Here is a 13,076-nt window from a genome sequence, read left to right on the forward strand (position 1 = left end):
AAGAACCTCCATCCAAGCGAAGAAGAAGGGACTAGAAGCCAAGTCAATCTTGGATCTTTTTTAGGGCTATTTACTGTTACATGTGCGAAGAGGAAAGGCATCATTTGCTGCAGGAGAAGCCGAGAATATTGCAGTTATCTTAGGTAATTGAATTAGGGGAGAAGACAAGTCAAGAAGGAAGTCGAGTTGAAGAAAAGGGAGTCTACATCTAAAGCGAAGGAAACAGGGGCACAAACTAGGATGTGACACTTCCCACATGTTGCAGCTAGGGATTTTGAAAGAGGCCGAGAATTGCAAGAGGCCGAAATATGAAGAGTAGCCGAGAAGAAAAGAAAGCCAGTTGTTTGACCATCGTTGACTCAAGGAATGAAAGGTCAAGCTAAGAAGCCTTGTGACTTGGTCTTGGAGAGGTGAATGGGTTAAGGGTTTTGGTCTTAGTATTCGTCAATTGAAGTCTCTATAAGAAGAAGAATTCGTTTGGGTTTTCCTGTTAGGTTGGAGAGGTTTTGGCCCTAGTTGATCGCCTACATTATGTGTCTCTTGTCTCTTTATTGTTTATGCTTTGGTAGCTGTTTGATGAAGAAGAACGCTATAATAGTCTAACGAAAGAGAAGATCCTAATCTATTGAAGTAAAAAGCATTCACAAGTAGTTATCATTAATAGAGAAATCACCTAATCTTGATGCCCTAGATTTCTCAACATGGTACCAGAGCTAAGGGGACAAAGTCAAGGAAGGGCATCTTATCAAGGGACACTCAAGGATCAAATCTCGAGAAAGACATCAAAGAAAATCTAATAAGATCATCTTAGAGTCAAGATCTACAAATAAGTATCAAAGGTTGAAACTCAGATATGATGTGTTGCGAAATAGGAGCCCTTGCAGCTACCACTAAGTTCTCCACGGAAGAATAAGTAGTTGATGCATTGATGAAGTATGAGACCAACTAAGGATTGTGATGATGTCTCCTTGATTGAGAGGGAGTAATAAATCTCCTCCATGTTTTAGGAGTAAGGACCTCCTCCCTGGCTGAAAGGGTGTGATGGTGGACACCATGTTCTCCATATGTATCATCCACTAGTCCAGGACTAATCGCCGTACGTCTAGTGTATCACAATGGGAGGGAATATGGAGGATTGATAAGCATTTGGGACTGACACTCCTTGAGGATTGGGAATCAAATATAGGAAGTAGTCTCGTGGACCGACACTCGTTGAGGATCTAACAGGGTATCCAAGATAAGAGTAGTCGAAGAGGACTGATATTCTTTGAGGATTGGAAATCCAAGATAAGAATAGTCCTAGAAGGACATACCTAGTGAACATCCAGATGGGGTATGTGCCTTGAGAGGCTGAGGTGTCCATATGTATGCCTCCCAACATTGTGCTCTAATCTTGTGGAGAGTTAGAGCTTGTTAATCAAAAGGCCTTACTATGTTGCTATTTGACAATGTTGGTTATGATGTTGATGCTTAAAGATGGCTTATCAATTCAACTCTTCTTATGAGAATATTTCAATTTGAGAAGTATCCTTGTACTGGTTATGGAATTATGAATACCTCCCTAGTTAAGAGGGAGTGTTAGAAAATGTAACTAGGTTCAGTCTTCATAATGATCTTTGTACTTATATCATTGTATATTTTATGTAAAAGAAAAAGAAGAAAAAGTATTAGATTATTATTATTTTATTAGATAAGTGCGTTCTTCATGCTTTGAGGATTTGTTGATTCAAAGAGTCAAAGTCCTATTTGGACCAATTGTAAAGAAAAAGAAAAAGGATTTTTAAATATGTAATTTGGGTCAAAAATCCCTCTGGATTCGAAGTTGGCCTACCTTTCATGTCGGCCTTGCCCCAATCGACATGTCTACTCGAATTCCTCTGGACAATATAAATAGGAGAGTTGAGCTCAATTGGACACACAATTTACATGTTCTAATCTAAAGTTTTGCAGAAGGAAAGAATGCCAAAATCTAAAAGAACGGTTTCTACATAAGCTTGAGTTTGTGGATGTTCTGCCTTGATGTATCTCTTGTTGAAGATTTGTTCTAATGTGAAAATGCCGTTGGTCTCTTATTGTTGATGAATTTGCTAGGAAGAAGGAGGTTTTGACTTGGCATCTAGAAGGGTTATGGGTCTTGGATATCTCACTTTGATCTGATTCTATGAGAAGAGAATTTTTCTGGGTTTTCCCCTTGGAGGGGTTTTGCCCTAGCTTGGAGCCTATATCTTGTGTTCTTTTGTCTTCTGTGATCTTCATGTTTTTATTATGGTAATTGCTTGATGAAAGAATGAAAACATAATAATAAAAATGCCAGCAAACTCACGAGTAATTATGATGTAAAGAGAATTTTTTCCACAATTGATAAGCCTCTCAATTTCTCAACACCATGTGACCGTTTGTCCCTCAATGTATTGCTATAGCAGATTTTTGATAACCAAATTGTACTTGTAAGTTAGTTCTATAAAGCATAAATTAAAGGCTAAAACTAAGAAGAAATAACATAGAAAAATCAACCCAATACAAACGTATCTTTGCAAATGGTTTCTTTATTGAATGGCATAAATTCTTATCATAGTCAACAACCACAAATGGGAAGAAGAGCTAGCAATTTATAACTTTCTTTTCTAGCTTCTAATTTCCATCTTGTACTAAAATATTATTGTGAAATTTTCATGATTTCAGTAACTGGAATTTAATCTTCTATCTAGTGGAGATTATTTGTTTTTTGTAAATTAGCTTACGAAAAATAATGATTACATCACTATTGCAATCTTCACAATTACAATTGTTGTGGAAGATAAAATATCGAAACAGAGAAATAATGCACACACACACAATAAATATGACACCACTATTTTTGGACAATTGTCCCTAGAAAAACCCCATAGGGAAAACCATTGCAATAAATGAGGGTTGTATTATTATTCAGTGAAATACAGAATTACAACTGCTTTGCCATTTCACTGACAAAGCTCCTACTTATAATTTTCTCCTCCGTCAAATATATTGGGAAAATCCTTTTTTTGCTTCAGGAATTAACTTGGCCTCCCTTCTGGCAATTCACACTCCTCTTTGGTATGCGCAGTTCAGCTCTAGGTAATTCACACTTGCCTTTAGAATCTGTTCCTAGAATTTGCACTACCTGCTACTTCTCACCTAGGCAACTCGCTCTACCTCCGGAACGTATTCTAGTACTGGCACATGTATTTAAAGTGGGAATGTGTGAATAGCATGAACAACATGAACAACATCAAGAACAACATGAACTAAAGAACATCATAAGAGCATGGGTTAACGGAAACGGGTAAAGCGGATTGAACAGAAAGCGTGGATGCGGTGCGTCATGTATGCAGGGCGTGATGTGGGGAGTTGTCTAACCCTGAAGCATGCATTGGCTCGATTGGCCAGCTCACACTGCTATTCACATTGCCTCAACTCAGCCTCCTCTGCTGGAAATAACTCCGTCTCCTTTTCTCCTCTGGAAAACTTGAAACCTCTCAAGAATTTCTCCTGAAATTCCCATTGTTGAACCTCACTGCTCAATGTCTCCCTAGCTTCGATTGCACCCTTGTTGAATCACTACAACTGGGTAAGTCGAACTGCTTGACTCACAAGTGATTACTCTCCAACCCCATCAACCCTGATATTATAATCTTTTGTTGGGCAAGCAATGACCATGGTCACATTTCAATCGATAGCTATGATCATCTTGACTCCGTCAACTAACTTTTCGAGAAATCTCTAGAGTAAAATCAACCTCCCTCAATTAATCTGATTTTATTAACCACTTTTCCTAAGTTAGACTTAGGAATCACCCTTCTTCTTCAGCCCGAATCTCCTCCAAGCTTCTCTTCCACTAACCCCTGCGCAGGCTTTGCCCAACAACTTTTGCGCACTGCCAAAAATAGTAGAATTCGACCCTCAAATTATCCTTAGCTTAGACCTGCAAAAGTGTGCCAAAATTCTAGCGTCAAGGTGGACCAAACTGTGACCCACAAACTGCCTCTGCACCTACGTAGTGCGCAAAACTGGATAATCCCTGCAAATGAAGCTTTGGTGGAAGCCTGGAAATAGACTCCCAACTTCCTCACTAGGGAGACACTCGAAGTTCTCCGAAATGAGGGTGGAATTCCACTTGGAATTCTTGTGCTAAGCAACACTGCTCTTCCTATGCTCAACAATTGCAAGAGAGTTCGATTTCTGAAGTTAGATAGGCAAAAGATCCAAAATGAAGGCCTCCTTGTCTTATTTATAATTGCTAGCCCTCTCTCCCTTGGTGGACCCCATTTTCCACTAACTTGCACCTCCTTTTTCTCTTTCCTCCACAAGTTTGAATTGCCATTTGGGGTTTGAATTGCCTCCTTGTGGCCCCCACATTCCACTAAGGCTGCAATTTTCTCCCTTTCTCCTAAGTCCCAATGTCCAAAATGCCTCCAATTCCAAAATTGTCAAAATTGGGTTATTCCTAAGCAATTTAGGAAATTGGGGATATCACAGTGTACCCCCATAAGTGGTAACAAGACATGCAATACTTGAGAAAAATAGATTTAGAGTTGTGTTTGGCATGACAAAGAATGCTAGTCACATGCAAAATAATATAGCTGGCCTATCTGGATAAACATTTAAATCATTTCATAATTCATATCACAAGATGCATCATGAGAAAGAGCTACAATACTAGGTTAGCAAAATGGTATAGAATTCAGGACACACAACAAGTGCATAGAAGGAATCTTACTACAAATATTTTCTCAGCCTTTGAAATAAGAAGAACTGATAGTTGAATGTCTTTGTTGGTTTTGGGATTCTTCCTTGATGTCCTTTGAATCCTTGCCCATTTTTTGTATTGGGATCTCTAGGGTTTGATGGTATTTGGTTTGGCATTCTCCTTTTACTCTTTCATTTCATGTACTGCCCATTGAGATACTTAAGCACTCCCAGTGCTTGCTTATATTTATAATTTTTATAGTCCCATGGGTCATCTACAGCCACCTCTGGACTCTAATATTTAAATTAAAGTAAATTAAATGTCCGTATCTTGTTACCATACCCACATGATCTCTTTAGCTATAAGCGTTAAATAAATTTATATCCCATAGTTAGGGCAGTAGGCAGTGTAAATTCTTTGCAATGCCCCAGTTTTTATGTTGATGAGTTTGTTACGTACTCTTTGCATGTATGGTATTTTAGAAACATATTGTTTTTTGCTTCATTTTTTAGCTTCTTTTGTCTATAGGGGAACCCAGATTGCAGAAGCTTTACAGATGCAGATGGAAGTTCAAAAACGGCTGCATGAACAACTCGAGGTGAGCTTCATTATGTTGAATTTTTAAGATCCATATGGACTTGCATGTTTTGTATTGACTTAGGATTCTAAGACTTGGAATGGTCTAGAGACCTAGAATGAAAAGAGATGTGATATTCAGTATCCATTTATTCATGGTAATTGTTTGTTTCAAAAAATCAGATTTATTCTAGTAGTATGAATAAAAATGCTGACCATTTCACACTAATTTCTTTACACCTATCATGAGAAAAGAATCTTCATAGCATGCATTTTAAAATCCAAAACGTTCAAAGTGATTGCAAATTGGTGATCTAAAAACCCATATTGGAATTGCTGAAGCAATATCTCGTGAAATTGTTTCATGTATTAATCAGTCTACATAGCATGCATCATGCAACTTCACATATCTTTGCTAGCTGGGAGACCGTCACCCTCGATCAGAAATTCTATAGAAAGAACCATTAACTGCTTTTATCATTATACTCTTGAGAATGTTATTGCCTCCACTATAGTCACTTAGCCGAAGACAGGATCAATAAAATGCCCATATACAGGTGCAAATTACTACTCTAGCCATACTGTAGTATTGGAGTTTTAGCACTTGTCATGCCAGATATAAATCTTCGTGTAAATCTAGCATTTTAGTTAATTCATCCACCACCAGTAAAATTTGACTATTTTACTTTACTGTTCTGGGAAAACAAATTACAATGTCCATGAAAGTACTTTTCCATTTATTTTTGCTACTGTAACCATATTAATGAGACTTATGGGAATTTCTTTCTATGTTATTTACTTGGAGATTTTCAGGAGTGTTTATTTATTATTTTATATTCTTTTTCATGTATCTCCAATTAAAATGTCACCTCTCTAATTCATATGTTTCAAAGCCCGGAATATGACTTGCAAGAGGGCTGACATGAAACTTATGCAAGGCCTTATACTTCAATTCTGTCACATCTGGTATAACTATTGCATCTTTTGAGGATGCCAATTCCTTCCACCCATGGTTTTGGGAGACTCCTCATCTGTATATGGAGCGCTCCTTTTCATTTTGTACTTGAGAGTTGAATAAATGGAAGATGCTTGTGAGCATTTCACCAAAGCATTGGAGTAAGGTAGTTGTGTTGAAAGTTATGGTTTTTCATGCTTGTATAATGTAATGTTCCTAATAGAAATTTTACAGTGACAACTAAAGACATGCAATCAACTCAACACAAATAAGTTTGAGTAAACACCCATGAAACAAAAAATGCTCCCAGAACACCAAAATGGGCAATTTTATTATACATAGAACTGCTGGAGTACAATGGAAAAGGGAAGGAGCAAGGTTACTTGGGAGTGGGAGCGGGAGCAACATTTTCAGAAACTCCCGGTTTGGGAGCATTTCCTGGAGCGTTATATATATATATATATTGATGCATATATGTCAACAAAAACATGTAGAATGATGAATTAGATATAAAAAACATAGATTGAACCATATAACAACAGTCATCTAGAAGTTATAATCTTCATCACCCACGTCCACAAGTTAGTAACTGTTATTTTTAGGTATGTTATATGCTTAGAGCAATTTATTTCAATTTTCACAGTTAGCTCAATATCTTTTCCAGATTAGCAATCACATTAGCATAATAGTAAATTGCAGATATAACATAAACATAAATCGCAGAAGACAAACCAAGACAAGAGGACACAAGATGTGGCACTAGCCAAGGACAAACCCCAATGTATGGAAAGCCTTGATCAATTCTTCTTATATGTTCTTCAATAGTTTAGCATAGAGAGAGATAGTACATATACAACAGAAGTCAACACTTTGACTTATTTAAATAAAAGCATATTTCATCTCTAAGAAGATGATACGTGAGGTAGCTGAACTCAGTTGAAGACATGCTGCTTCAACTGATTCTCCATGGCGACTCCATCACCATGTTGCACCTATCATTGTGCTGCACCTCATCATCATGCTGCACCTATCATTGTGCTACACTTCATCATCATGCTGCACCTCACTGTGTTGCACCATGTTGCATCCGTCATCATTATGCTGCATCTCATCATGGTTCATTAATCATGATTGTACCCATCACTGTACTACTGCACTATGCTGAGCTCTTCATTGCGCTATGTCGCACTGTACAACATGTACTCGTTGCAGCTCCCATTGTTGTACCAATGCTGCACCATGTACCATTGCTCCACCATGAATCATTGCTGAACCAAGTACCATTGCAATCCCAAGTACCATTGTTGCACTATGATTGCTGCACCATGTACTTGCTGTCCCATGTATTCACCGTAAACCATTTCTGCACCATGTACTTGCTATCCCATGTATTCACCATGAACCAATGTTGCACGAAGCGGGAGCGAAGCGGAAGCGGAAGCGTCATTTTCCAAAAATCTAGGAAGCGAAGCGTCCGCGGAAGCGTCTGCTATATATATATATATATTTTATATTTTTTTGCATTTATACTCAAAACAAACATCCCAAATACCAAATTAATTGTAGAAGACATGAAAACATGCATATTTTTGCATAAATCAAGATAGATATGGCATCCATGATTCCATTGTAGTTACTAGTATGTACAACAATCATCTATATTCTAGCTATTACAAACATACATCAAATTTTTAAACATATTATAAAACATAAAACATTTAAGCATATTATAAAACATAAAACATAGAGCATATTATGATTTATCTAGCAAGTGAGCAACTGTCAACATTTGTCATGTCCAAAATTCAAATAATAATGTTTACAAAATATGTCACTTGGTCACCGCCAAGCCAAAAAGGTTCAAAATTCAAATTCACAAGTCTACAAGTCTAATGAGTAATCTATGACAAAAAGTAGTAGATTGTGAATATATCTACTAATCTCTCCTCCTTCCACCACGAATAGAACGTGGTGGCGGGCCTCCACGTGGTGGCAATGAAGAAGATGGTGCCTCTGGAAGTCGTGGCACTGAAACTGATGAAGAAGAACCCCCTGCTGTTGGTGTTGAACCATGGAACCTAGGAACCAAGGGACCAGATGAGGGAGCATCTGCTATATTTATATATTTTTTTTGCTTTCATTTGTCACCCTAACCCAAGGTGGACCCACCCCCAACAAGCAAACTCACCTAAAATTTAAAAAAAATTGAAAAAAAATTGAAAAAAAAATGATTTTCTAAATGCTTTTCCGGAAGCTTTTCTGGAAGCGTCTCGGAAGCGTCTGGGAAGCGTCTGGGAAGTGCCTGGGAAGCGCCTCGGAAGCGTCTGGGAAGCGCCGTACGAAGCGCGCTTCGGCGCTTCGGAAGCGCCAGCGCTTCCAAATTTCCAGGAAGCGTCTAAAAATTTCGGAAGCGCGCTTCGCCATTTTCGGAAGCGCGCTTCCGGGGGCGCTTCCTGGGCGCTTCCGTACGGGGCGCGCTTCGGGCCTAGGATCCGGGGGGGGGGGGGGGGCGCTTCCTGCAACATTGCCATGAACCATTTCTGCACCATGTACTTGCTTCTATTGTGATAGTGACTGGTTAGGGCCATGGAAAATTTTAGTGCCTAATATTTGCAAGTGGGCTATTTTTCCATGCTTTTTCCAAAAAAAGATTCGCTAATTTCCATTTTTCCTAAAAATGATTCACCCAAATTTCATAGTATAAAACTCTTTTACTTTAAAAATCGCTAAAATTTTATATAGAGACTATAAAATTATTAGAAATTTGAATATTTTTAGAAAAGTATCATCAAACAATTTACAGATTTCATATTATGGACTAGTGAGATTCGCCAAGTTCTCTAAAATTTAAGATAAATTCCCATTCCTAAAATTTTCCCTGGTTAGGGCACCTCACGCTACTGCAACAACCCTCAAATAGTCACCCAAACAACCCTTAATCTATGTGGCCTACCCTAGTGTGAACCCTCTACCTCCACAGTGAAGATTAGGGCATAACATGACCCCAAAACACCACACTATCCCTTGCTGTGGTGGTATGACCTGTGGCCTACCACACAGCCTTGCTGTAGCATTCGACCTCTTCCAAACTGAGTTTCTAGCCCACACATCAAACACAAAACAATTTGAAACTAACCTCCTTTGCCTCGGCCCTCTAGGAAGGTTCCTTGACCCTCCTAACAACAATTCGGCCTTCACAATGACCCTGAAATAGCCCACGATATTCTGTCCCTCTTTGTTGGTTAGGGCATCCTTAAGACTGCGGTTAGGGTCACTCTAGAACTGCATTTAGGCGTCTTCATACAATGTTATGGAAGCCTCCTTCACAGCGTTGAAGCTTCTACTTCAAGACAACATTAAGGTCTTTATTTATGATTGCATTAAGGTCTCTATGATTGTCATAAGGCTTCTCCTTCTTGACTGCAATTAGGACATCTCCTTATCTGTGACAAGGCCTCTTCAAGTGCTACGTAGGAGAGCCTCCTTTAGGGCAGCATAGGTGACTCTCTCCAATGATAATCATCCTTCATGACTGTGTCCATAGTGCTTGCGTCTAGGTCTCTTGAGGTGAGCCTCCTTTAGGGCAGCATAGGTGCCTCTCTCCAATGATAATCATCCTCCATGACTGCGTCCATAGTGCTTGCGTCTAGGTCTCTTGAGGTAGCGTCTAGGGCTAGGGCAGCTCCCTTAGTCTCCTTTCCTCCTGCATCTAGGGCTTCCTCCTTGTTGTCGCGCAGATTGACACGACAACGCTCAGACTGGGCGCTGTCACTCTGATCCCCGATCCCTCCGTTTAAGCCTGTCTCCCGTGGCTAAGGGGGGTAGACCCTGTGAGATGATGAGACCAACTGTCGACCAGTTGGTTGGGAGACACGAGACACGATGGGATAAGCACTAAAAGGATTTAATTAATTTAGCAGACCAGTGCCTTAAGAGATTGATGTTTAATCGATTAATTATCAGATACTGCAGCAATATAGACCCTGAGAAGCAATCATTTATCATAAAAAAAGCTTAAAATTTCCCCAGATATAAGATAATCATGAAAGGGTCAAAAGCTCAGCAACTTAAGAGAGTAAATGCCTTAAACAACCACATATATGCAGCTAATCTTCAGATGAAAATTTGAATCAGATTAAACACCAATTCCCACGTTAAAATTTTCAATCTCAGCATAAAAGATGAATCATGATAATTCCCTGAGGAAAACAACTGAATCTGGCAAAAATTTCCACAATGCTTTTTATGCTTTTCAATTTTTTTTTTTTTTTAATTAACACTTAATTAAAATCTAAGAAAATTCTGAACTAAAACATTTAAATGAAAACCTAAGTCTAACACATTAAAATCTAATTAAAACAAATCTAAATAATTACAAACTAACAATAAACTATAACTAAAAAACTATATAAAAAAAATAAAAAATAAAAATTTAAAATATGATTTAATATATAAAAAAAAACTAAAAATTGTAAAGTCTAAAATCTAACTCTTAACGTAAGCATTTTCTTTTCATTTTTTTATTTAATTGAAACCTAACTATATAAAAAATGAAACTCTAAACTAACCAAAATAACCTACACTACTGATCCTTTCAAAATATAATTAAAATCTAACAAAGAAAATGATATTCGAAAATGACTAAACCCTAAAGCTACGTATATGACCACAGAACTCCAATACGCATTCGATTTACCTGCATATGCTCATAACGTAGGCCCAAACCGCTGAAAGATTAAACCACCGCAAATATTCATACCATAAAATCAAAATCGAAAGTGCGTCTAAGCTATACGGTGATATCTAAACTATCGGGAAGAGAAAACGTAATTCGTAACCCTGATATTGAACGCGTAGAGCGTCGATGTGATAGCAGATAAAAAACACGGGTCATTGAAAAATTTTACCTGAGGGTTTGCGAATGGAGCAGTGACGCGTTGAAGGATCATAGCCAATGGGGAGAGAAAATACCATGAACCTGGCGTTTTCGATTTAGTTTTACGGCTCCGAACGTACCATCAAACCCAGAATATGGATACTCTTGAGGGACGTGGATGCAATACAGTGATACGATGTGCAGGGTCGAAGGAAAAACTGAGCCGCAGATTGCCCCAGTCGATGGTAAATGCAAGATATCCAGCAACCTGAGATAACTCGTTCATGAAAATATGCGCTTCGATTCTGCTGGCTGACTGTGCTTGATGGCAGAGAGAAATCGTTTGCAAATCCACGTATTTTCTTCACCCACGCTGAAGATTCTCAATGAATATGCAGAAAGAAACTATGCTTGCAGATGGACAGCGTATTTGAATCGATTCTTTTGAAGCTGCCAACTGTTATTCCCACGTAAGATGTCCACATCGATAGATGTAACGCTTAATTCCAGATCCGCAGGGTTTGCAGGCGGCTTGATGCCCAGTATTACACCGATCTGACAACTGATTGACTGAAACCTCTCCTCGTTCTGCGATTGAGCACGTTGGAGCAATTTTGGTCTAGACGGATTTCTTACCTTATGCCTGCGTACACATGCGCCACTGTTTTAGACCGATGAGCTGCCTGTAGATACAAGAAAACTGAGAACCCTAATCAAAACTGTACAAAGCAAAATCTTGAAATTTGAAACCCTAGAACAACTAATTAATTTACAAATTTGGCCCCTTAACAGCCAAATTCATCAATAAGCACGGAAATATCTTAAAGAACAGAAATTTTAGGTTTTCACTGTGAAGAACTTCAGAAAATCTCTCATGCAAATTAAAAATAAACTGAATGATAGACCCAGGATCAAATCCAGCTGGGCTCAACAAAAAATGCTTGCGGGAGTTGGCTGGTTCAGCCGAGAACTTCCCCGAACGCCCACTAATCTTCTTCAGAAAGAGTTTTCTGCACAGCTCAAAACAACCATCAGTAAAGAGGGCAAAAATACTGCTAGATCTCAGAAAGTAATGGAGATACCTGCCATTACTTCAGAAACCCTAACAGCGCTCAAACCCTAGCAAGTGAACAAGATACCTGTGCTCACAATACTCTACAAAAAAGCTATTATTAATGGCTGAAAATAAAATATACAGAAAATGAAACAATCTCACAACATTTCAAGAGAGTAACACCAGCAAGATATGGACCCCAAAGTCTTCTTTTATTAACCAGAAACAGATTTACAAGAGAGCTTCTTCAATATCAGACTCACAGATCTTCTTCCAATTGATCTGAAATGACCCCTAGCACCCTATATAAAGGAAATGATCCCAACGGCTAGTTCGAGTGATCCATGTCAAAATGATCTCGACCGTCGATGAGGATCAAGACATCTCTTAATCTCATCCGTCGAAATTGTTAACTTATTATTAAAATAATATTTTGCATGCATTCACTTAAAATATTATTATTTTATTATTTTAGGGTTTTTGCTCTATTTTATGATTTTTTATTATTTTTTAATTTTTTAATTTTTTATTATTTTATTAAATGGATCATCGAACTAAGCCTTCGGAAACATCACCTAGGACCTAGGACTTAGGACACATGAGGGGATTTAAAACATTTTCAACCCTCAAGACACATTTCATGATGACTTTTTACAATTTACATCTCAAGGGGACAAACCCACTTAATACCGACCCTCACAAATTACTCAGTTTCTGCGACACAACTATAATCTAGCAGATTAACACACTAGGATTCTCCTAAAATTCGAATGACAAAATCAATCCCGGCTTTGGGGTCAGGCTGAAGGAAAACTCTGCCGATCGTAGATCGGTGAGACGAAAAACCTTCCGGGACGTAGATTATCATTAGAAAGTTAGGTCCACCTAGGCAATTTTACATACATGA

At 38.3% G+C, this 13,076-nt stretch overlaps 1 protein-coding gene across 4 annotated transcripts in view; it reads left to right on the forward strand.

Annotated features, from left to right (window-relative positions):
- Positions 1–13,076, forward strand: part of LOC149145557 (uncharacterized) — a 398,828-nt gene that overhangs the window by 290,604 nt on the left and 95,148 nt on the right. For all 4 annotated transcript variants that reach the window (XM_089449630.1, XM_089449631.1, XM_089449632.1 and 1 more), the window contains one exon: positions 5,237–5,306. In XM_089449630.1, coding sequence (XP_089305756.1) covers positions 5,237–5,306 — 70 coding nt within the window. The remainder of the gene's footprint in view (positions 1–5,236; positions 5,307–13,076) is intronic.

This window comes from Pinus tabuliformis, chromosome X, assembly GCF_031772625.1.
Source record: "Pinus tabuliformis cultivar Carrire ecotype Pingquan chromosome X, CPIR1, whole genome shotgun sequence".
NCBI classification, from domain to species: Eukaryota; Viridiplantae; Streptophyta; class Pinopsida; order Pinales; family Pinaceae; genus Pinus; species Pinus tabuliformis.